Source organism: Eretmochelys imbricata, chromosome 1, assembly GCF_965152235.1.
Source record: "Eretmochelys imbricata isolate rEreImb1 chromosome 1, rEreImb1.hap1, whole genome shotgun sequence".
Lineage (NCBI taxonomy): Eukaryota > Metazoa > Chordata > Testudines > Cheloniidae > Eretmochelys > Eretmochelys imbricata.
In genome coordinates this window covers 188,503,107-188,529,367 of record NC_135572.1, presented here as the reverse complement: position 1 = coordinate 188,529,367, position 26,261 = coordinate 188,503,107, and the positions used below count along the sequence as shown (strand labels likewise).

At 44.4% G+C, this 26,261-nt stretch overlaps 1 protein-coding gene across 2 annotated transcripts in view; it reads left to right on the top strand.

Moving 5' to 3' along the window:
- The first annotated feature begins 381 nt into the window (after positions 1-381).
- CRYBG3 (crystallin beta-gamma domain containing 3) overlaps positions 382-26,261 on the top strand; it is a 124,895-nt gene continuing 99,015 nt past the window's right edge. For both annotated transcript variants that reach the window (XR_013346505.1, XM_077820452.1), the window contains exon 1: positions 382-640. Coding sequence is in view for 1 of the 2 variants with exons in the window: in XM_077820452.1 (XP_077676578.1) it covers positions 498-640 (143 nt within the window). In the remaining variant the exon portion in view is untranslated. The remainder of the gene's footprint in view (positions 641-26,261) is intronic.

Sequence of the window (26,261 nt, the reverse complement as noted above, 5' to 3'; positions counted from 1 at the left end):
CTACAACCAAGCACTGTGCGTGTGCTTAGTGGAGGTTGGGATTTATTAACATGGTCGCCTGGGGAAGGCAAGCCTCAACTCAAGCAACCTGAAGTTCCTGGCTAACGAGCCGGCAGGGGCTGGAGAGGAAGCAGCCTCTTAAGCCGTGCCGAGAGAGGAGGAGAAATGGGTGGAGCTGCAGCGGCCTGGGCTGCTGATGGGTTGGGGGGCGTGCCCCTGGCCGGTCGTGGCAGCTCCGCCTTGCGGGGCGGGCGGCAGGGAGCCGTGCAGTCGCGGTTGTGTCTCGGCGGCTGGGGGGACGGGGCATCTCGGGGCGGCCGCCTGCGCTCTTCCCTTGGGCAGCTCCCCGCGTCTCTTCCCCTCTGCGATTATGGACTAGGCAGGAACTTGGAGAGGGCAGGCGCGGCGGTGCTGTGCTGCTGGGAGGAGGCGAAGGGATCCCGTCCTGCCCCTGCTCCGAGCCATCGACGCCGCTTCCCCTTCTCACTCTGCCGGAGATGTCCGGCTGGGGCAGCCAGAGGAGAACCGGCTCCTCCTGGCATAGCAGCTTCTCCAGGTTCTTCACCAAGAGCCCTCCCCGGGCCAAGGAGGAGCAGGAGGAAGGGGACAAGGCGCACCTCCGGGAGCCGGCCACGCACAGGTAGGCACGCAGCCGCATCGGGGAGCGGGGGGAACTTGTTGGGAACTTGCCTGGTTTTCTTGATTGCATTTTTCTTCCTCTCTCTCTGATCTGGAGGGATACGCTAGAGATCTCTAGTACGCCCCACCTTCGGAGACTCCGAGCCCCATTGAATCCACTTTCATTTCTGGCTCCCTCCAGCACTGAACAGTGTAATGGGAAACAGTTGCCAACCAAACTCTTAGAACAGGCTGAGAAGCAGAAGTCAGTGGCTACGTGCCAATTGCCAAGGGCAGCTGGGGCGCTTCCAGATATTACAACACTAAAAAGGAGGGGAGACCGTTGTTGTTTATTATTTTGAGCGGCTTGGAGAGGGTGTGTGTGTGTATGTATTGTGAAGTTTAAGTCCAGCTTGGGTTACAAGAGAGAGAAATTATTGGGACCCCTCCCTCTGTTGATCGTCAACCCAGCAGCCTCGCAAAGATCAGGTAATGTCACAGTGTTTCATTTTGAGGCAGTTTCAAGCTGTGACCGTTTCACTGAGCGTGGCACTCTGAACCTCTCCTTGCCAAAATCTCCATAAAACGGTAGGATGCTTTAAAACTCGCCTTGAAATCAATGTCAGATGAGTAAATTTCAGTCCATGGAAGTAAGGATTTACTGCTCTGATACAAAGAGAATTGAGGATGGTAGTTGGATGGGCTGATGGAAACTATGTAAGTAGCAATATCACATTGGGCAAATTAGTGCATGAAGAAACGAAGCCACTTTTAAGTATCTCACTGGGGACTAAAGTAATGTAGAGTTGCACATTCATTTTCTGTTAGCCAGAACACCATCGTTAAAGCGAGGACACAAATGTACCTGCCTAGTCAGTCTCAAGTGTTTCTCCCCTCCCCAGAGTTGTTTTCAAGAATGAAGTGGGGAAGGGAAACAAACTTGACAGGAAGACTCTCCACAGGATAAGAAGTGATGCTTTTTGAAATTTGGCAGTGAACTAGCCCTGAGACATTATGTGCAATTTTAATCATTTCTGAGATGAGCCTGAGCTGCAAGCTTTAGACCTGCACCCCCTGATGTTCAGGTGGTGACTGAGTTTTGCTTTTGGCCCTCTCTGTTTCTGTATAAATGTAGCTGTATCCTATCAACCTGCTTTTTCTCCTCTTACTGTAAATAAACTGCATCAAAATTGCTAAAATTAATTTAAATGCTTGGTGTTGGGGTTACTCAGATCAGAAAAATACTGTTCAAGCTTTCTTAATATTGCAAATAGAAAATTGTTTCTGACCATCAGTGTCTCTGTTGGATTTTTTTGGTAATTTTCTTCCAAACAGCTATAACCCCTTTCTTAGAATCTGAAAGGTTGCAATATAGGGTATAGGATTTTGGGGTTTTGTTTGTTTGTTTTTTAAGTTTTTACTATTATAGCTTTCTCTTTCTGTGTTATAAATCAGATGCTACTGCAATACAAATACTGATCGTGTGTTCAAATGTTAATATGAAATATGTGACCTACAGTTACAATCCTAAGCAGTACCAAAGTTACAGAAGTCCAAGTACCTAGGTTCAGTGGTATTCAGTGACCAACTTATAAGCAGTACAGGAAAGGCATGGAGTAAATGGAGAGAAGTGAGCAGAGCTATCTGCCTTAGGAAAGTGCCAATCAAACTGAAAAGTAAGATCTACAAGACTGTAATTAGGCCTGCACTTTTGTATAGCTCTGAATGCAGGGCACTGAGGAAGAGACAGGAGGAGATCTTGAATACAGGGGGAATGATAATGTTAAGGCGGATGCTTGCAGTTACAAGGATGGACCATGTTCCAAATGGGAATTAGGGGAAGTGTGAAGGTGGTACCAATTATAGAAAAGCAGAAGGAGTCTGCTGGGTTTGGGCATGTGAAAAGAACATGTGGAAGAATATATAAAACACAGGGTGTTAAACTTCGAAGTGGGGAGTAAGAGAAGGGTTGGAAGACCCAATACTAGATGTATGGATGTCATAGAAAAGGATTTGAATAGCTTTGGAGTTTCTGAGGAACTGCTTTAAGATCAACTGGAGTGGAGAAGGACTGGAAGATCTAACCCCATATAGATGGGACTAAGGCTACAAGAAATAGAAGTATTAACAGTAGGAAACAGTTTATTAATGTGTCACATTGATTGTAAAGAGAGCTTACAAAATGAAGTAAGATCTGAGACCTCTACTTGGTTTCTGATTTCTGGCAACTGTCCTCAGGAGATTGAAAGAGGAGAAAACTGTAGTTTTCTTATGGAAAGATGCATGTTTGACACTGCTCTGCTGGGGTCTCTTGTGGTTACCAAACTTGTCAGATGATCAGCTTTTTTCTGTATCAGACCTTTTTCTTTTATTTAATATATGTGTTTTAAATTTTGGCGTTTCAGGAATAATATTGGTATGCATTGAAATAGAGAAAATGCTGATCAATACAATGAGCTGGTGGATATCTAAGTAATTCTTCCTGTGAAAGATGTGGATTTCAAAGTTACCTCAGAACTCTTGCTTCTCCAGCTTACTGGGAGTGTGGTGAATGAGATCCTCTCTAATTAAAAGTGCAATTTGCACTACTGTCTTGAATGGGTTATCTTAAAGTTCCCCTGGATACATAGTGATTAAAGAGGTTCTTAAATGTCACTACAAAATGTTCAGTTTTGATGCATCGCTATATTGAATATTCCGAGTAGGCATGGCCCCATTGGCCTTTCATTAATGTGACCTGGTCTGGCAAAAAAAAAACAAAACAGAACAATATTAGGCTCAAAAGCATCTGTCTGGCTGCCGGGCAAGTTATCTTTGCCAGGGGAGATTAATGTAGAGGGAAGAGGAACAGACTTGGAAAGTGAAAAGGCAACCAAAAAATGTCTAGTCAAGCTTCTTTTTGTCAGTGCTTTGGAGTAGTGATAGTTACTGATCTTAAGGAGCCCTTACGAACATGCTCCTTGTTATGGTCAATAGGGAACGGAAATATCCTAATTTGGATTACTTCAGGCTGTCCCACCATAAACAGAAAGATTCCTGTGATGGTGGGGAGAGTTCAGTTCAATGATTTGGGAGTTTAAAAATGAGCTTTGTAGACTTAATTGAATGGTAGACTTCCCTCTGTCTGACTGAAGGGTTGGGAGTCTGAGAACTAGAAAAAATTTGAACCATGATTTCAGTTCATGCAATCAAGAGCTTTTTATTGATTAGATAGTCCACACTGATTTAATTTTGTATGAGGCTTTTTGGCTTTGGTGTACAATACTTTGTGTAGTAACCTGAGGGCCAGCTCTGACTTCTGTTGAAAGTGAAAGTGTTGGTTAAGTTATGAAGAGTCCCATTTGGTTTGCTCAAGTTTTTTTTGTCCTGCTTGATTGCAGAGAATGTGCTTGGAATGCTGAAGTTCTTGTATTTGGTTTCCACTGGTAGCTTTCTTAATCAATTAATGTGATTGCGTACATTTAACACCATTGAGCTGAGAAGAGTGCCACAGGTTTCTCTGCCATTTTGATGTAGTGTGCTTCATAGTGTACAAAAATGTATATTCCAGTAAAATATGGAGAAAACTAAGACTGCTTTATATGCATGTTTTTATTACATGGACTACATAAAGTAAATTGGGGAATGCTTCTTTCATGAAGTATTAGGAAAATCTATAAAGCCAGGTTAGTTAATTTTGTACCGAAAGTATCATTTCAAAATAAATTGGAATCAGGCCAAATTTAAAACAGGTAGAAAGAAATCTTGATATTGAGTTATTTAACAAGCCCTGAATTTAAGAAAGGGGAAGTGGTTCAACTAAGAACAGGAATAAAAAGCAATATGACATGCTGGGCCAAATTCATCCCTTGTGTATCTCCATTGACTGCTTATATCAGGGGTGGGCAAACTTTTTGGCCTGAGGGCCACATCGGGGTTGTGAAACAATATGGAGGGCTGGGTAGGGAAGGTTGTGCCTCCCCAAACAGCCTGGCTCCACCCCCTCCCACTTCCTTTCCCCTGAATGCCCCTCTCAGAGCCCCCAACCCATCCAACTCCCCCTGCTTCTTGTTCCCTGACTGACCCCTCCCGGGACATCCCACCCCGACCGTCCTCCCTGGACCCCGCCCCCTATTTAAGCCCCCGCTACCTGTCCCCTGACTGCTCCCCAGGCCCCATATGCAACCCCCGCTCCCCACCCCCTTACCATGCTGCTCAGGGCGGCAGGACTGGCTTATTAGAAAGCCTGGGAGGTGGGTGGGCACAAGCTGCGCTGCCCGGCAGGAGCGGCAGGCCAGAGCGCTCCCTGCGCAGCAGTGTGGCTGAGGAAGGGGGGGGACGGTGGGGGAGGGACCGGGGGCTAGCCTCCCCGGCCGGGAGCTCAGAGGCCGGGCAGGACAGTCCCGCGGGCCACATAGTTTGCCCACCTCTGGCTTATATCTTCTGTGGAGTTACATTAGGAATTAATCTGGTCAGTTGCAACTTCGAAAGCATAGAGAAAAAGAACTTGAGTGTATCCAAAACCAAAGATCTGATTGTTCCTAAAGCTTAGGCAACACACTTCTATGGAGTCACTGAACTGCTGATTTTCCTTCCCCTCCCCTCCCCAGAACAAATGATGCAGAGGATTCTACATCTGTTGCCAAGTGGCTTAGAGTAAGCAAATTTTGGGCTTACCTTTTTAAGATTGGGTGGGTTTTTTACCCACCTGTGTGGCCTGTAGGCTTTTCTGCTTAACTCTGGGGCTACCTTATTTCTGTGCTTTTTTTTTTTTTTTCTTGGACCATGCCCTCCCTGACACTCAGCATGGTGATGCAAATCCTGCCCCCTGCTGTCTTGGGGGCCTTTTTTAGACCATAAGGCTGCTTTCTTTGAAACTTTCTGATCACTGTTGATAATGTTAATCAGCATCTTGTAATCTCATGAGCGCTTCATTTGATTAATAGTTTTTATTGTTAATTTATGCTCGAGAGCAGTTTTTAGATGTGATAATCATGAGACATGCTTGAGCTGTTCTATGAAAAAATAACACATGCAGACTAGTTTCAGAGTAACAGCCGTGTTAGTCTGTATTCACAAAAATAAAAGGAGTACTTATGGCACCTTAGAGACTAACCAATTTATTTGAGCACAAGCTTTCGTGAGCTACACCTCACTTCGTCGGATGCATACTGTGGAAAGTGTAGAAGATCTTTTTATACACACAAAGCATGAAAAAATACCTCCCCCCACCCCACTCTCCTGCTGGTAATAGCTTATCTGAAGTGATCGCTCTCCTTACAATGTGTATGATATTACACATTGATCACTTCAGATAAGCTATTACCAGCAGGAGAGTGGGGTGGGGGGAGGTATTTTTTCATGCTTTGTGTGTATAAAAAGATCTTCTACACTTTCCACAGTATGCATCCGACGAAGTGAGGTGTAGCTCACGAAAGCTTGTGCTCAAATAAATTGGTTAGTCTCTAAGGTGCCACAAGTACTCCTTTTCTACATGCAGACTAGCAATTTGTTAAAAGCTCTGTGATGGAAAAAAGTGGAGCCACATCTTTAACGGAGCTACTGTGTTTCTAAATAAAATTCAAAGAGCTGGGAAGTACCTTTCATCTAGTGTGTGTCTGTATAAACATGTTTTTCAGAACCATTGCCTTTGGCATGTTGGTCGGGCTTCACATATAGTGAAGGTTTTCTTTGCATCTCAGCTTCAGCCTCAACTTCCATTCAACTTGGTCATTATGCTCTGCTAAGCTATTTTTTTTATTTTCAAAAATTATATATTCATTTTTATTACCCCAGAGTTATTGTCCCGGAGCAATCCAAATCCACAATATGGAAAAATCCTGTCCAATTTGCTATATTCCAGATAGAATCTTCTTTAATTTCAACACGTTTCTCTAGCCCTTCAGAGCTGTATCTGCAACCAGATCATGTAAATCAGTGCACAGCTGATTCAGTTAGAAATGTTTGGCTTCTGTGACATCGTCCAACTTTAAAATAAATGAATAAATAAATATGATTCAAAAGAAGCTTCTAGGGAGGTGTGAAACTTGTGCTATCCAGTCATTCATCTTAACAGGGAGTTATAACCAACCTTCTTCAAAACACTTGCATGCTACTAGTTATCTTTTGTATCATTCAGCAAGTTTTAGCCAGGAAATTTTCTTTTTCATTGTATCATCGTTCATTTGAATAGCTACCAGAAGAAGTGAACTAATTTGGGGCGGTTTTGGTTTGGAGGGCCTTTGTACAATTGGAGTAAAAAAAAAAAAAAACAACAAACCCAATCAATTCTAACCTTTAATTTGGGTTTCAGGGGTCTTTTACTTAAATTATTGTGCTGTTCATCCATTTGGCTTCTAACAAAGAACTTTTACAAATGATAGAATTTTACTTATTCTATCTAAGAACGTCTTGTTGATAAATTGTATAGGTAATTGCTTGACCACACTTCGGTTCATTTTTTCGTTATGAAATATACTCAAGAGACCAAATAACCAGTGTCAGTCAGGGTTATTAATATGGTACAGAGAAAAGATTCTATACAATACCAGTCTCTGAAGAGCAGTGATGTTACGTTCACCTTACGCATAAGATGTGATTCCCAAAGTTACACCCATAAAGCTATCCTTCCAGTGGTTTTCAAACTTTTTTTCTGGGGACCCCGTTGAAGAAAATTGTTGATACCCACGACCTAACGGAGCTGGGGATGAGGGGTTTGGGATGTGGGAGGGGGCTCTGGGCTGGGGCAGGGGGATTGTGGTATGCGAGGGGGGTCAGGGCTCTGGGCTGGGGGTGCAGGTTCTGGGGTGGGGCCAGGGATGAGGGGTTTGGGGTGCAGGAAGGGGTTCTGGGTTTGGGGGTGCTCAGGGATGGGGCAGGGAATTGAGGCGCAGGGTTGGGGCATGGACTTACCTCCGGCGGCTACTGGTCGGCAGCACAGTCGGGGTGCTAAGGCAGGTTTCCCGCCTGTCCTGGCACCGTGGACCACACTGTGTCCTGGACGCAGCCAGCAGCAGGTCCGGCTGCTAGGCCGAGGCGCCCAAGTGGCTCCGCACAGTCTCACCCGCAGGCACTGCTCCCACCCCTCAGCTCCAGTGCTCAAGGTGGGGGCAGCGCACGGAGCCCCGTCGCCCCCCTGCCTACAAGCTGCACCCACCGCTGGCCGCTTCTGGGGCGCAGCATGGTGTCGGAACAGGTACTCACTAGCATGCCTTAGCTGGGCAGCACCACTGACGGGACTTTTAACTTCCCGGTCGGCAGTGCCAACCAGACCCGCTAGGGTCCCGGGGTGCTGAGCAAGGCGACCCAGTGCCTTGCATGCTGTGACCTAGTACTGGGTCACGACCTGAACTTTGAAAAACACTGCTTTATACCAGTGGTCTCCAACCTTTTTATGCACAAGATCACTTTTTGAATGTAAGATCAATTTAAGTTTGGTGCAGGATGGGGCTCTGGGCTGGTGCAGGGGGTTGAGGTGTGGAAGGAGGTGTGAGGTGCAGGCTCCGGCCGGGAGGCACTTACAACAGGAGGCACTCCTGGAAGCAGCTGGCTGGTCTCTGTAGCCCCTAATTTGCCGAGAATTAATGTTCTGCATAGAATTTCATTTTTTCCTGCAGATTTGGTGCTCCTGAGCTGCTGGGTGCTGCTAGCGGCTGCTGGACCTGGCTACCCAGCTTGCATGGCCCTTGTGTGGGAGGTGTGGGCACGCTGTGGTTTCTGAGTTAGCCAGCCCTTCTCGATTATATGGTGTGGCCAGGTATCCCTGTGTGGCAGCTGCTGGAGCCAGCGAGCTGTGCCCCATGGGAGAGGCAGGAGCAGCTGGGAGCTGCAGGGAGGGGCCGCTGCTTTCTGGGAGGAAAGAATGAGGGTGGGGGGGGCCTTGCTGGGAGGGTGTGACTGGAGCTGTTTCAGGGGTGGCCAAACCTTTAAACTGTGCGCCTCACCCCACTCTCCCCCAATCAGCAGGCATGGGTCATCACTGCTTGGCAGGACAGTAACGAAGCTGCATGGAGCAGAGTCTGTGGCTGGGCTCTGGGCGGAAAGAGGGTGCAGGTGTCTGGCCCTGCAGCTGTGCTCTGTGAGGAGGAGTGGGTGCAGGTGTCTGGGCTGGGGTGGCCCCACGCAGCCCCCTCTAAAACCCCCACATAACCCTCCCAGTACACACACACACACACACACACACACACACACACACACACACACACTCCTCTAGCATCCCCAAATACCGTTTCCCAGCACACCTCCAACTGTACCCCCCTTCTAGCTTCTCCTCCCCCACCTCTCCCTGACAGTGACTTCTATTTGTGAACTTGAAATATGGTAACCCTACAGGGGCAGGGTGAAAAAATGAGAATTGACTAAAAGACTAGAAGGGCAGAGTTTTCTCCCACGATGTGCCCAGCTGGCACATGTGACACACCCAGACTGATGGGCTCAACAAATGCATAACAGAGAAACAGGAACTAGGTCGTCATATGGGTTTCTTTAACTCTCTGCTCCTCGGGGAATATTTTTTGTTTTCTGCATTGTTACAGACCTAGTTGCTGACAGTTATTTTGAAATAAGTTACCAAAATAATTGAAACTGGAGTGATTATATTGTGTTATTTTGACAAATAAAATATGCAGAATTTTTAAATATTATGAGGGGAATTTTTAATTTTTTGGCACAGAATTCCCCCAGGAGTATAAATTGTTTTCTAGATTCTCCATCATGTGACTCTTTCCGGATTATACAGGAGAAAAGTACAATTTGTATCTGGCAGTAGTAACAGAGGCCCTGATTCAACAAGATGCTAGAAAGTGCATCAAGCAAGTAGGCATTGATTCGCTGCTTCCAAGCTTTAACAGCCAGTAGAGTAATGTAAGACATTTACTAGGGAAAATGTTATTGGCACACTATTCACAAGGGTGCTATTTTTTATATGAAACAAAACAATGTACTCTTTTCTGTTGTGAAAGTTAGCATAATTATTCCTTTCCTGATGACCAATTCAATGCTAGAATCAATATAAAATAGCTTCCAAAACCTGCATGCAATCAGGGCTTCCAGGTTTTAAGTAATAGGCTTAGCATGATAAAAACTCACCAAAGTCGTCTTATCCACTGAAAGAAACAATGGCAGCTTAAAAAGCTATATTTTTTGGAAGTTCTTGCCAGTGTTTCTAATAATATTTAAGATGGTTAAAGCTGGAAGAAGGCTGAAAATCTGACACTCCCTCCTTTATACTCTGTATACTTTTTTGCACTTCATACACCTTGGACATTAAGAGTAGTGTGCAGTGTTGCACTTTCAGGTTTTCATACAATAGCAATACGTTGTAGTGTTTAGATTACAAACACTGAAGGGAAATGTTTAAACTCAAACTTTTTCCATTGGCATTTCCTTTATAATATATTTAAATGTGTTTTGGGTTTTGTAAAATTATTTTTATACAATCGAACTTGTGAGCCTAACTTCACTTGTGTTATGGAAACTTTAAAATTAGAATCACTCAGGAACAAGGTCATTCAGGGTCCTGTTGCTTTGCTGGCCAGCGGGCCTAACTGTATTTAGGACTAAACTTTATGTATAGACAGTTTCATGATGGGGGAAATGTATAGTGAATCATAGGTTGCAAATTATTCCTTATGAGCGCATGCAAAACAAATGTCAGAAAAGTTTCCATTAAAAATTAACTTTTTTTTTTAGCATCAGTTAAAAGCTGGAAAAACATCTGACAATTGTATTTTGTAACTGAGAGAAATGAATTCTGTTCTCAACTTGAAAGAAACAAAACTCAGTGACAGGAAGGTGTTTATAGGACAATTACTTGGTGTCGCTCTTTTGTGATTGTTGACGAATTAAACACTGTACACTAAAAATTGTCTTGTATTGAACTTGCAATCCTATATGCTTTTACCATTGGGGGGAACACCTAAACACCTAATTCATTGCTTTTACTGGCTAGTTTATTGTACTGCTAAAAGAGCTCAGACCAATAATTTTTCTTATGTTCCATTATTATTTTTAGAAAGACATATCATAACATTCTGTTTACCAGTGTTATGTTTCTTCTATATATTATTATCATTATTATTTATTATTATAATAATATTTGGTTACGGTCATTTCATATTGTTAAAAATCTGTCTTGACGGGTTCCCTGTATAAATTCTTTTTGTGGATATTTTACAGTTTGCAGATACCACTATTGGGCCGTAATCTTACAAACTGTATGTAGTCCCACTGAAGTCAGTACAACTAAGTATATGCATAAAGTTAAGCATACATGTAAATGTTTGCAGAATCAGGGACTTAGTTTTCTCCTTTTTAAAATACTTATATAGTACATTCTGACTTCCTGTTTCATTCTGTTGTTGCAATTATTTAAAACCTTATCTAATTTAAATAACCCCAGCTCTGTTACTGATATTGCATCACGAGTATGTACCAGTAGATAATAGCATTCTTATTTGAGTAGCACATGGCAAACTTCACCTAACCTATTGGATGAGAATGGATGGAAAGAATTCTATATTAATGTTCATTGCTATGCTTGACAGATGCCAGAAGAAAAACCTTGATGTAATCTGCTATAATCCCAGCGAACAATATTGAACTAGTCTCTGCACCAAAATGAAAAATTTCTCTCTCTGTTTCAGAGCCTTTGTACTGCTGTTCAGTTCTCTTGCATGTAATGCAGATTAAGCTATTCAGTGAGGATGATCTTGGGCCATCATGTTTATTTCACTTAGTGCTAGAATTGAAATTTAAGGGTCATTGTCAGTCCAGTTCTGAGGGGTTTTTTTGTTTTTAAAGAAGTTCCATAAAACTTGATATAGCAATGATTGTCCTGTATGTGGTTTTTTTTAAAACTACTGTGAAAGTGTGGTTTGCTCTCTCTGTGTGGATTTAAAATACCTCTACCTCTCACACACGCTTTTTATCTGGCATAGTGCATGAGAAACAGTGCTGCATACACAAAAAGTGATATTGACCTATTTGATTTCCTTATCCTGGCAGAATGAAAAGCAAAATGTAAACAAGCAGCATCAACTGTTCAAGAAGAAATTAGACTTTGTTAAAACTGAAAGAATTTTAAATCTAAATTGCTTAACATAATCTGGTAAGGAAAACAAGTTCCAAATAGAATTGTTAATATGAGTGCGTCTAAGGTGTACAACACATGGACCAAAAAAAAAGAAGACCTAAGGTGGAGGAGGATTTAGAAGTTTAAGTTGTTCCCCCAATCTCCTTACCTTAATCCAGTCTCTTGATTGCCAGACTTTTCTCCCTGAAAGTTCATGACTATTTGTTCCTTTGAATTTATTTTCTCTCATATTTTCTCCTTATCTCTTTCTCTGCATTCTATCCCTTTCCCTCCTTACCTTCTAATCTTCCTCCTGCTTCCCATTCGCTTCAAGTACCATAGCTGTGTCTGATTTCCTTTGACTCTCTAAATACAAACTCTCACCTTATGTTTATATTCTCCACATGTCTTCTTTATTTCTTGCTGTTCCTCTCTAGCAGTCCTTCAGAGATATTGTGGCCTGATCACATGATCGAGAGCCAGGAACTTCAATGTTCAAACCCCAGCATGAATGCTGACTCTCTTTCCCAAGAGCAAGGCATTTAGGCCTCGCCTATCATATGGAAACTTGAGGGAAAATTTTGCTACCTTTGTTAGCATTGTTTCATTTGTAAAAGTGGTAGTCACAATCAACTTGATGGCATTTCTCTATCTGTATTTAATCTGATCACTTTTGAAAGCTGTATCCGATCCAATTCCAAAATTTCGGGCCACCAGTAGTCAGAACTCTACTGATTTTGAGGCAGGATCAGAAAACTGGAAAGGGAAAAATGAAGGACACATGGAGCCCTTTCCTCTGTTTAGCAGAGCCACAGCTTCCAGTGCCTCTGTAATTGACTACGGATCAAAGAACCGGTTGATGGTACCCGTTAATGCCTTCCAGCATAACAATACCCCTATCTCATTTCTGCTTATCCTCCCAATAGAGTTTAGTGTGTTGAACACGCTGAATGAATTATCTCCCAGACTGAAATAAGGCAATAATAATGGTGGGAAGAAATGGAATGCACATGGAACCCCTGGTGGAATTGTGGGGGACGGGACACTGAGCCTGTAGAATTCTGACATGGGGGTGAGAATGGCAATCCCTGGTATGGGAGGAGGGAAGAATGTGGGGGGGAAATACTTAATGAAAGACATTAGAAAAATGAAATTGTTCCGTTTTGAATCATACCAAATGGGAACAACTTGGAAATTTCAATCTATTTAATTATTTCCCCTTTTTTGACCAGCTGTGGCCACTGGTTTCTGACACACTTTACAGTACTATGCAATCTAAAGCCCTGATCCTGCAAACACTTACGCACATGCTCTAACTTTAGTACTGTGAGTTTAGAGCCTAATTATCCTGAAAATAGATCTAAACAACCAAGTAACAATTGGCAGCCTTTGAGTCATAATCCCTGTGTTTGCACAATAGAGGAAGAAAAGGTAATTCTGTTTCAGGTGACAGAAAACTAGTTGAGAGGTTTATAAAACAGTGCCAGAGGTTTGGGGTTTTTTAATTATTTTTTTAAAAGGTATGCTGGATACCTTGCCAGTGTCCTGAGAAAGAGTGGTTTTAGACCCTTTCAGTACTGTGCAGGTCCTGAGTAATCATGATACGTGGGGTGATTTTTAGAGCCACATGACATAATTATCCTGCTGTGGCGATTGCTAGGTTTTGTAATCCTCAATAGATGGTCAAGAATTGGCTTTAAAATGAATTGGAAAAAAAAATAGAGGAAAATCGATCAGCAACTATTGAGATTGCTTGATTTACGCCCCCGAAACTGCCTCTCCTTCCTTTTCAGTGTGAGGAAGTTTTCTGCAACAGATTACAACTAAGGTAGAACCTCTTCTAATCTGGCCATGTAGGATTCTAATGTTGTGTAGCTGGATCTCTGAGCCACCATTCATAATTTTGACATTTTATTTTTCATCTATGGCTTTGGGACTCATTTTAGACAAATTGAATCTTACAATATTACTTTTCTTTGGAGTTGCTTAATTTTCCTGGCAAGTTTCACCCACCATTATAGAGTGTGCTGTCCAAAAATATTGAGAGAGAGCGAGAGCGCTAATGTGCCAATATTTAAAAAGGGTAAACTGAATGATCTGAGTAACTAGTTAGCTTGATATTGATCCTGGGCAAAAACATGGAAAGGTTGATACAGGATTACATCAACAAAGAATTAAAGGATGTCAGCATAATTAATGCCAATCAATTTTGGTTTTATGGAAGATGGGAATTATCAAACAAATGACATCATTTCTGGATGAGATTACATGTTTGGTGGACTAAGGTAACTGTTAATATACTTAGACTACTGTAAGGCATTTTACGTAGTATCACGTGATGTTCTGATTTAAATATTAACACTATGTAATATTGGTGCAGTACATACTAAATGGATTATAAACTGATTAACTGATAAATCTCAGAGTGAGTGTAAACAGGGAGTCATCTTCCAGTTGAAGTGTATGAAGTGGAGTCTCTGACACAGAGGCCTATTGGCAGTTCACTGCTCTGTGTCAGCAATTCTTGTCAAGCCTGACATACTCACTACACCTAACACACTATTGTTATAATCTGTATCTAAAGGTGTCATGTAATATGTCATTGGAAAACTAATATCTCACTGATCATTAATATTCTGGTGTGATGTATATATGGTCAACACTCAAAGGATTATGCAGATGTGATGGAATTATAATTAAAATGTGTTTAAACCAGGCATGTCAGAGGGAAGAAATAAACAGCTTTTCTCCACAACGGGAAGAGGCCAACACCTCAAATCAGGTTGGCTATTTATTTGTATCAGAGATTCCAGGACGAGATCATTTGCATTGTAAAAATCACCACAGGGAAGATAGCATGGGGCCTATACCAGACAACATGGCATCCACACCAACTGGAACTTTATGTGGGGGATACATTTCAGAAGAATACATTTCAAAGGTTTACTGGACTTATGAACCCTGAAGTTATCCTTCACCCACAGAGACAAGGCAAACCAATGCCTTGAACTCTGTGGGGATCCTGGCTAAGAGCTAGTTAGGCTTTGCAGGAAAAGGAATATTGGTGAGGAAACTACCTTGAACGAAGATCCTAGCTTCTTAAGTTAGGTCTTAGCAATTAGAAAGCATATTTTTATTTTTGTTTGTTTGTGTTTGTTTGTAACCCTTTTTGTCTTTGCCCCTTATACTTGAACTCACTTAAAACCTTCTCTTTTTAATTAAGTAAAGTTTTTACTTTTAATATAAACCAGCATAGTGCTATAATTGAAATAAGAGTGTTTAATTTTAATTGGGGTTTGACAATTTCAGTGTATTGACTTTTTAGAAACAACAAACTTAATAACTTCTGTGAATGTTCCAGGAAAGGGCTGGGTATCACAGGGCAGACAGTTTTTTGGGACTGGGCAGGTGTTGGGATCACTCTGCAAAAAAAATAACTGGTTGGTGGAAGGTATGACTACACATCCAGGGTGTGACCTGCATGCTTCTAGGCTGGCTGTTGGTGTCAGGGCTGTGAGCCAAAGCACGATAGCTATTCCTGGGGGGATTCTGCGCCACTGCGCAATGCAGAATTTTGCAGAAATTAATGTTGTGCACGCAGAATTTCCTTTATTTCCCCCACTGAAATGGGCTGCAGAGATTTTGGCTGCCACTAGGGGCCGCTGGACCCAGCAGAGCCGAGCTTGCAAATAGAAGACAGGGGTGGGGTGGGAACTGGAGGGTTTCCCACAGCTGCAGTTCCCAGCATACCTTAAAAGAAGGAGGCAGCAGTGTGCAGGAAACTCCGTGCAAGCCTGGGACCCAGCAACAAGTTGTTTCTCCCTCTGGATGCCTGGGCTCTGGGGAGTAGAAGGTAGGAGTGTCTGGGCTGGGGGGGGGTCCCTGCAGCTGGCCTCTGAGGGGTTGAGGGTGCGAGTCTGGGGTGAAGAGGGCCTTGGGTGTCTGGGGAGGGGGGACTGGCAGGAGAGTGTCTGGGCCAGGGAGGGTCCCATGGCTGTGCTCTGGTGGGGGACGGGTGTGTGTGTGTCTCGCCTTGGAGTAGTTATGGCTGGGCTCTGGTGGGGAGGCTGAGAGTTTCTGGGCCAGAGGGGCTCTGCAGCTGGCCTCTGGGATAGAGGGGTGAAAGTGTCTGGGCCGGGGAGGGCCTCATAGCTGGGCTCTGGTGGGAGAGATAGTGTGAGGTGTTTGGCCCCCCAACTGGGCTCTGTGCAGGAGGGGGCAGAGAAATAGGAACTGGGTTGTTGTAGGGGTCCTCTCTATTCATGGGGGAATTTTGTGTGCGTCTGTATTGTTATAGACATACTTGCTGACAGGTATTTTGAAATAAATTACCAAAATAATTGAAACTAGCATGATTATATAGAATTGTTTTGCGCAGAATGCCCCCAGGAATACATAGCATTTAAGACACCCAGGGTTTCAGGATAGGCAGTGACACAACCCCTAACTGATCTGGTTTGAATTCCAAAATGTCAGAGTCACACAGAGATCTCTTCGTGCATCAGTTCTGGTCAATATCTTTATCAGTGATTTGGAGGGAAGGAAGGAAACATAAAATAGTTCCTGGTAAAATTTTCAGATTAGGTAAAAATTGGTGGCATGGTAAATAGTTATGAGGGCAGATCATTTCTCCAGAGTGATTAAGTTCGCATGAGAAGCAGGGATTACTTGAACATGTGTCTTAATGTAGCTAAATGCAAGATCATACATCTGGGAACCAAGAATGTAGGTGTGACTTGCAGGATGGAGTACAAACAGTGGCTCAGAAAAGGACTTGGAGATCTTGGTGGATAACCAACTGAACATGAGTTCTCAGGGCAAATTGGTGGTTAAGACAGCAAACATAATCCTTGGATGTATAAAAAGGGGAATATCAAGTAGTACAGAGTTAGTGTTACATATATATAGGTTTTAGTGACAATATTACTGGAATACTGTATCTAGTTCTGGTGTCCACACTTCAAAAAGAATGCTGACAAATTGGAAATGGTTCTGAGAAGAAAGAGCTAAAAGAATGATTTGAGGTCTGGGAAGCTTGCCTTACAGTGCAACACTTTAAGAAGCTCAATGTTGTTCCGTTTCTCCAAGAGAGAGTTAAGAGAGAACTTGATCACGGTCTATCAGTACCTACATGGGGAAGAGCCTTCTGATAAAGGACTGTTTAATCTAGCCAACAAAGGCATAACAAGATCCAGTGGATAGAAGCTGCAACTAGACAAATTTAGAACTAAGGCACGGTTTTTTAACTCTTAGGGCAGGTCGGTGGATAGTGATCGATCTATTGGGGATCGATTTATCGCATCTCATCTAGACGTGATAAATTGATCTCTGAACTTGCTCCCCGTCGACTCCGGAACTCCAGCTTGCGAGAGGTGGAAGCAGAGTCAACGGGGGAGCAGCAGAGGTCGACTCACTGCCGTCCTCACGGCCAGGTAAGTCGACCTAAGACAAAACATTTGATTGATCAGGAAGTGCAGGGAGGGAGGGTGAGGCGCTGATCAGAGGGGCTGCTGGCGTATTACTGTGGCTCTTTGGCAATGTACACTGGTAAATTCTGGCTCCTTCTTGGGCTCAGGCTGGCCACCCCTGCTGTAGAGTTAGGAGACTTCATGGCTTTGTGTATCTGTATTTGGTAGAATTGTTAGGTTTACAGTGCTTCCTCTCACTCATATCTTCTAGGGAGACTCCCTTACCTATGATGATTGTGCCTTTGGTAGTTAACCTCCATCCCTCAGGATTTGGAATATTCTTCCAAAAGCTGCTGTCTTGGTACTGTACAAAAATGAAAAATCATAATTAAAATAAAGTGAGAATTAAAGTCCTCGAGAGAAGCAATCACTTTGCCAAAGAAGAGTAAAGGATGTGTGTAGTGGGCGAGGGGGGAATGCACCCCCAAAACACGAAGCAAAAGAGCTAGTGTAAAAGCTGTTACACCAAACCTTGAATATGCTAAAGGAGGATTCTGCTGGAGCAGGGAGTTCTGTGAAATGAAAGCTATGAACCAAGTATATCTTTAGCGAAGTGGAGATGAAAACGTGGGATGGAGAATAAGAACATTGCAGCTAATCTCAGTGGCACTATAGGATGTATCAGCAGTGTCAGGAATCAGGGCCTGCAGGAGAGCCAGTCTCTGGGCAACCTAACAAGTGTGGCTGGCTTGTAGTAGGTTGCCTGATTGACTACACCACCCGAGGCTGTGAATACACTACACCATTTACAGTGGCGCAACTTCACCATTGTAGCTGTACTGCTGTAGTGCTTCTGGTGAAGAGTACTCCTGTTGGCTTAATAGCTAGCGCCTCTTGCAGAGGCGGGAGAAGCTCTCCCGCTGACATAGCACTGTCTACACCAGTGCTTAAATTGATATAACTTGCATCACTCGAGAGGTCATCTAGTCCAGTCCCCTGCACGTGTGGCAGGACTAATTTATCTAGACCATTTCTGACACGTGTCTGTCTAACTTGCTCTTAAAAATCTCCAATGATGGAGATTCCACAACATCCCTCTGCAATATATTCTAGTGCTTAACCACCCTGACAGGAAGTTTTTCCTAATGTCCAACCTAAACTGCCCTTGCTGCAATTTAAGCCCATTGCTTCTTGTCCTATCCTCAGAGGTTAAGAAAAACAATTTTCCTTCCTCCTTCTTGTAACAACCTTTTACATACTTGAAAACTGTTATCATGTCCCCTCTGTCTTCTCTTTTCCAGGCTAAACACGCCCAGTTTTCTCAATCTCCCCTCATAGGTCATGTTTTCTAGAACTTTAATCATTTTTGTTGCTCTTCTCCAGACTCTCTCCAATTTGTCCACATCCTTCCTGAAATGTGGTACCCAGAACTGGACATAATACTTCAGTTGAGTCCTGATCAGAGTAGAGCGGAAGAATTACTTCTCGTGTCTTGCTTACGACACTCCTGCTAATACATCCCAGAATGATGTTCACTTTTTTTGCAACAGCATTACATTGTTGACTCTCATTTAGCTTGTGGTCTACTATGACCCCCAGATCCCTTTCTGCAGTACTCCTTCCTAGGCAGTCATTTCCCATTTTGTATTCCTTCCTAAACGGAGTACTTTGCATTTGTCCTTATTGAATTTCATCCTGTTTACTTCAGACCATTTCTCCAGTTTGTCCAGATTGTTTTGAGTTTTAATCCTATCTTCCAAAGCACTTGCAACTCCTCCCAACTTGGTATCGTCCACAAACTTTATAAGTGTACTCTGTATGCCGTAATTTAAATAATTGATGAAGATATTGAAAAGAGCCAGACCCAGGACTGATCCCTGCAGGACCCCACTCGTTATGCCCTTCCAGCATGACTCTGAACCACTGATAACTACCAGTTTTCCAACCAGTTTTGTACTCACCTTATAGTAGCTCCATCTAGGTTGTATTTCCCTAGTTTGTTTATGAGAAGGTCATGTGAGACAGTATCAAAAGCCTTACTAAAATCAAGATAGACCATGTCTGCAGTTTCCCCCCTATCCACAAGGCTTGTTACCCTGTCAAAGAAAGCAATCAGGTTGGTTTGACACGATTTGTTCTTGACAAATCCATGCTGACTGTTATTTATCACCTTATTATCTTCTAGGGGTTTGCAAATTGATTACTTAATTATTTGCTCCATTATCTTTCCAGTCACAGAAATTAATCTGACTGGTCTGTAATTTCCTGGGTTGTCCTTATTTCTATTTTTATAGATGGGCACTATATTTCCCTTTTCCAGTCTTCTGGAACCTCTCCCGTCTTCCCTGACTTCTCAAAGAAGATCGCTAATGGCTCAGATATCTCCTCAGTCAGCTCCTTGAGTATTCTAGGATGCATTTCATCAGGCCCTAGTGACTTAAAGATATCTAATTTGCCCAAGTAATTTTTAACTTGTTCTTTCCCTGTTTTATCCTCTTCTGATTCTACGTCATTTTCGCTGGCATTCACTATGTTAGACGTCCAGTCACCACCAACCTTCTTCATGAAAACCGAAACAAAGAAGTCATTAAGCACCTCTGCCATTTCCACATTTTCTGTTATTGTTCCGCCCCCCCGCCACCACTCCCCATTGAGTAATAGGCCTACCCTGTCCTTGGTCTTCCTCTTGCTTCTAATGTATTTGTAGAATGTTTTCTTGTTACCCTTTATGTCTGTAGCTAGTTCGATTTTATTTTGTGCCTTGGCCTTTCTAAGGGCATGGCTACACTTGCAGCTGTAGAGCGCTGTGAGTTAAACCCGTCTTCAGACAACACAGTAGGGAAAGCGCTGCAGTCTGCCCACACTGGCAGCTGACAATGCATTGGCTTGGCCACATTTGCGGCACTTGCAGCAGCATTGGGAGCGGTGCATTATGGGCAGCTATCCCACAGAGCACCTCTTCCCATTCTGGCGTTGTGGCTTGTGGGAAGGGGGTTGGGGGTGCAGGGCATTCTGGGTCCTGTCCCAACGCCCCATGATGCATCAGTTCGCATCCCAGCATTCCCTGTGCTTCCGTCCGCATTTGGAGCCATCTTTCAATGTTTTTTGTACTGCGTGCTCTGTCTTCCCTTTCAGTCTGAAGGAATGGAGCCCAAGCTGCTGAGGAATATGCTGATGAGTCTCGCCGGCGCGTCACGTTTGGCAGTCGAGTTACTCCTTAAGATCCAAAGTGACAGGAAGGACTCCGATGATGATATCGACACGAGTAACGCCTATGACACGAGTTTTCTTGTGGCATTCACGGACATGCTCACCACCGTGGAACGCCACTTTTAGGTTCGGGAAACAAGCACTGAGTGGTGGGATCACATCATCATGCAAGTCTGGGATGACGAGCAGTGGCTGCAGAACTTTCGGATGAGAAAAGCCACTTTCATGGGACTGTGTCAGGAGCTCGCCCCCACCCTGCGGTGCAAGGACACGAGATTGAGAGCTGCTCTGACAGTGGAGAAGCGGGTGGCTATTGCAATCTGGAAGCTGGCAACTCCAGACAGCTACCAATTGGTCGCTAACCAGTTTGGAGTGGGAAAGTCGACCGTTGGAATCATGTTGATGCAAGTTTGCAGGGCCATTAATCGCATCCTGCTCAGAAGAACTGTGACTCTGGGTAACGTACAGGACATTGTGGACGGCTTTGCGCAAATGGGTTTCCCTAACTACGGAGGGGCGATAGATGGCACGAATATTCCAATTCTAGCCCACCTAGCCTCTGAGTACGTTAATCGGAAGGGGTATTTCTCTATGGTTCTCCAGGCGCTTGTGGATCACCGTGGGTGTTTCACAGACATTAATGCAGGCTGGCCCGGAAAGGTGCATGATGCATGCATCTTTCGGAACACAGGCCTGTTCAGGAAGCTGCAAGCTGGGACTTTTTTCCCAGACCAGAAGATTACCGTAGGGGAAGTCGAAATGCCCATTGTGATCCTTGGAGACCCCGCTTACCCTTGTGCCGTGGCTCATGACACAGGGAGCCTTGACAGCAGCAAGGAGCAGTTCAACAACAGGCTGAGCCGGTGCAGAATGACTGTGGAGTGTGCTTTTGGTTGTTTAAAGGGCCGCTGGCGCTCTCTGTATGGGAAGCTGGACCTGGCCAATGACAGCATCCCTGCCATTATATCTGCATGCTGTACCCTCCATAACATTTGTGAAGGGACGGGTGAACGATTCACTCAGGCATGGAACTCAGAGGTTCAACAAGTGGAGGCTGAATTTGAACAACCAGAGAGCAGGACTATTAGAGGGGCCCAGCGCGGGGCTGCAAGGATTAGGGATGCCTTGAGGCAGCAATTTGAGGCTGAAGCCACCAATAATGTCTGGTGCACTGCACGGGAGTGAAGTGTTGTGGTTCCAATGTTAGTAGGAATCTGTGTTTGCTAAGCTGACTTGTGGTGCCTGTTGCTTTCCTGGGCTAAGGTATCTTTTACTTTATGCAATAATAATGAATGTTTTCCAACCCAAAAAATCCATTTATTGAAAAGAAACACAACTGCTTGGGAAACAGAAAGGGCAAAGGGGTGGTGTGGTAAACGGTAAAATCACAGATTTGCATATGTCCTGTCTGGAGTGCTGTGCAATGAGTGCTGCACTTCAGGATGGCTATACTGCATGGTGATGGGGGTTGAGTGCAGTGGGTAAGGGTTGTAGTTTTCAGGGCTGGGTGGTGAAGCTACAGGTGTTAGAGGCAGCTGCTGGCGGTAAGAACCTGGATGTTGGGGAAAGTGGATTGGAGGTGACATGGGGGCACAAGGGAAGAGTTTTGGGACAAGGGCTGCAGGGGGGGCGGGCTCGGTAGTAGTCCGTCTGCATGGCTACGAGCGCCTGGATAAAGTCCGCTTGGCGCTCCATTATTCTTATCAGCCGCTCCATGCTTTGGTGCTGGTGATCCGCTGGCAGAATGCGGATTGTCCTTTCGCTGTCCCGCCACTCCTGCACTTTCTGATTTTCATTACTTGAATGACGCATTACTTCATGCAACATGTCTTCCTTGCTTTTACTTGGCCTCTTTCTGATTCTTTGGGAGTCTTTCGGCCGGTGATAACACGGACGGCTGAGATCTCAAGGTTGCATCTGTAAAGGCAAAATGCAACACTTAACAGAGGCAGCATTGTTCACAGCAGACAGAGCAATGATTTCCTCCATACTTACGGGCAAGCACAGTCTACACAATTGCATAATTTGGCCATCCCAAAGCGAGCATACATAACCCATGGGAGCCCCAAAATGGTGAGTAAGCACAGGCTCAAGCTGACTAATGGTTTCACGGCTGTACTGTCCTCTGGGTTTCTGTGCCTTGGGGAGAGCCAACAGCGGCAGAGGGCCCCTATACTGAACACTGTCCCCACATTTTCCACAGGAGTTCGTCCTGGAAGATATTTCTCTGCTGATGGTGACCTGGGAAGCAAGGGAGGGTCTTCTACTGCAATGCAGCTTCCGCCCTGGGCCATATGCAGCTTGCCTGTGTACAGCAATGGTCCCCCCCACCCCTCACGGCACAGGAGCACAGACAAGTTAGCCTTACTGGGACAAGGACCACAGGTTTCTTTCTTCCAAGAAACCTGCGCAAGTGCTTTGCCCAAGTTCTGGCTGAGACCTTTGAAGAGATCACTGAGGCCGATTACTATATGTGAGAGAGCATATCAATGCCCTATTCTGCACCTAGGCATGCATGCATGCAGACCTAACCCTCCTTGCCCCAAGAGCCTGCAGCGAATAACTTCCTTCCCAAAATAAAAGCCACTTATCAGGAACCTCCACTGGTGTTTGTCCTTCCTTAGGCACCGGCCGCCACAACTGGCTACCTTCCTCCTGGCTTGAGAACAGCTCCTGGCTGCATGCATCTAGAGATTCCGGGGTGTCTTCCTCCACCTCAGCACCCTCACTCCCGCTTTACTCTTCCTCCTCATCCTGCCTTGTTGCACTGGCCTCTGAGGTGTCCATGGTGGTGCTCGGAGTGGAGGTGAGGTCGCCCCCAAGTATCGTGTCCAGCTCTTTGTAAAAACGGCAGATCGCGGGGGCACCACCGGAGTGCCGGTTTGCCTTGCGGGCTTTCTGGTAGGCACTCCGCAGCTCCTTCACTTTAATCCTGCACTGCACAGCGTCCCAGTCATGGCCTCTTCCATCATGTCCCTTGATATCTGCCCAAAGGTATCGTAATTCCTACGGCTGCAGCGCAGCTGGGACTGGACAGCTTCCTCCCCCCAAACACTGATGAGGTCCAGCACCTCGCCATTTCTTCATACTGGGGCTCGCCTGTCGCGTGGCAGCATGGTCGCCTGGAAGGATTTGCTGAGAGCACTCCACGCCTAGCTGAGCAAACAGGAAGGGGATTTTCAAAATTCTCAGAGAATTTAAAGGGCAGGTTTGATGGTTGGTCACCCGAGGGCAGGGCAGTAGAGTTCAAAGTGATGACCAGAGTGGCTAGAACAGGCATTGTGGGATACCCCTGGAGGCCGATCAGAGCGCAATATAGGGCCAGGGCGTCCACACTGACGCCGTAGTGCTCCAGCGGGGGCACAGCAAACATTATTCCGCTCGCCGAGGTGGAGTACCAGCGGCGCTGTAGCTGCAGAGTCAGAGCGCTCTACGTGCCTTGCCAGTGTGGACGGGGAGTGAGGTACAGCGCTCTGGGTGGCTTTATTGTGCTGTAACTCACAAGTGTAGCCAAGGCCTAATTTTGTCCCTACATACTTGTGTTGTTTGTTTATATTCATCCTCTGTAATTTGACCTTTTTTTCCACTTTTTCTAGGACTCTTTTTTTATTTTTAGATCATTGAAGACTTTCTGGTTAAGCCAGGGTGGTCTCTTGCCATACTTCCTGTCTTTCTTATGCAGTGGGATAGTTTCCTCTTGTGCCCTTAATAACATCTCTTTGGAAAACTGCCAACTGTCTTCAGTTGTTTTTCCCTTAGACTTGCTTCCTATGGGATCTTACCTACATAGTTGTCTCAAAGTAATTTGTAATATAGACATAGCCTCAGTGGTTGGAAGAGTCAGACCACCAGCAGTTACTCAAAGCTTTTGCCCATGGCTGGCAAAGCTGCTGTTCCTGCCTTGGACCCAGCCCTGTACCTGTCTTGCCTCACTCCAGCAAACCCATTTCTGACCCTTGGCTCCAATTCCTGACTTCTTACTCCAGCTCTTACCGTTGGCTCTGGCCTCTGACTCCAGTTCTGACTTTAGGCTCAGACCCTGACTCCAGCTGTGACCCTTGGCTCAGGCATCTAGCCTCTGACTCAGGTTTTGACCCTGGGCTCTTATTTCCTGTTCTAACCATTAGGCACAACCGCCTACATCCCAGTCCCTGACAGGAAAGGATGGTAACACAAATGCCTTAGTTTAATAGCAGCTCTATATACCATCAGCAAGGCCCAAAATAGAATCTGTGGGCTTACTGGCAACTAGTGAGATCACCCAGGTCAGGCAATACTGAAATCCTGACCTTTATAGTCACAGTCCAGAATTGCAGGGAAGACTAGTTAGAAAGCCATCCCAATAGCCTAGTGCGTCATTGGTGAGGGGCTTGACTCGCTATGGGGGGGTCTACCTTACAAAGAGAGGGGTGGAAGTCCCTGAGGTAGTAATAGCCATCCTGCTAACATGGCAATATGAGTGTATGTGTTGCGAGAGCAACCCATAGGTAAGTTCTGAACCTCTCATCAGCAATGGCCTAGTCCCTGAATTTCTTGGGTAAACTCCACACACACACACACTGTCTTCAAAACATTTTTTGTACACTCAGGTGTACTACTGCAACTTTATTTGAGTTGTGTGCAAACCAACTATTGTCATTCAGATGAGTTAGTCACAGCTGGGAGAGAGTCCACAACAGGCTGATCATATAGAATGTGCAGAGATAAGTATCCTGTTGGTCGATTTCATGTTTGGTAGACATCAAGAATGCCTTTCTTCTTCTATTTTTAATTATATCTGTTGGCAAAATCTTCATGTTCCATTCTCATTTTATTGCTCATATTGTTACTTAAAAATCAGTAAGTTCCAAGCAGTCACAAGTAACAACACATTAACCACCACGTGTGTGTACATAATATGGGTGGGAAGGATTAGTGCAGGAAGAGAGGGGATGGGTTTTTAAAGTGCCAAGAGATTGTTATAAAGAGGAAAGATGGGAAAAACAGACATGTAACACTATACAAAAATGCTTTGAGTGGTCTTTGAACACTTAATTGTTTATAATTGGGTATATTCTGGTTTTTTTAATTGAGAAAGTTGGAAAATACCTCTCAAATTATGCAATCCAGTTTGCTCATTTATGTGGGATAATGATAAAGGAAGAACCTGCATGTGTTTACTCAAACCCAGGTTAGATAAATGCATTTTATCTGGTTCTAGTTTGTACAGGGTTTTTATCTCTATACAAGTAACACTATATAGGATAAACATTCCTCTGTCTCTCCAGTAATAATAATCTCTGTCCTTCTTTGTACAAGTACATTGATTAAAAAATGCTGCATATGATTCAGACACCACCTGTCCCAGTATTCCAGATAGGTCAAAGCTGATCTTTCAACAGCAACGGAATAGAAGGCATGAGAAAATTATATAAACAAAGACTTTCAGCAAAATATACACAATAGAGTGCTGTAATGGAAGTTTACTGTTGATTATCTATGTAGCAAGGGTGGTGGTGCTCAGGATACGTATACAGTAGCAAAACAAAAGAACAGCAGGGCAAAGTGTGGAGAAGGCAAACTCTTTGCCTCGTTTTAGCTGATGTTCAGTTCCTCTATTTCAGGAGCACCATATATTCCAAAAAATAAGAAAAAAGGTGATGGCTATGAAAATAATAGAAAGGCAGTGGTGTAATTGCTTATATACACGACTCAGGAACCCTGGCTCTGGTTCAGGAGCCTTGGATGGAATTTGGGATTACAAAGGTGGCCCCCTTAATCCTGGGACTGCACTGTGTTGGGACATTCACCAAGTACAAGTGAGAGTATATTTAGAGCTGTTCTAATTTGCTCTGGTTGCCCATGACTTTATAGAGCTCTATGGCAACTGTGTGTCATCTAGCTGTAGTGATGCCTCGGACATGACATGCACCCTGTGACCAAGTGGGAATTGTCTTTAATCTTTATACGAATCATAAGTGTGCCTCAGTTTCCCT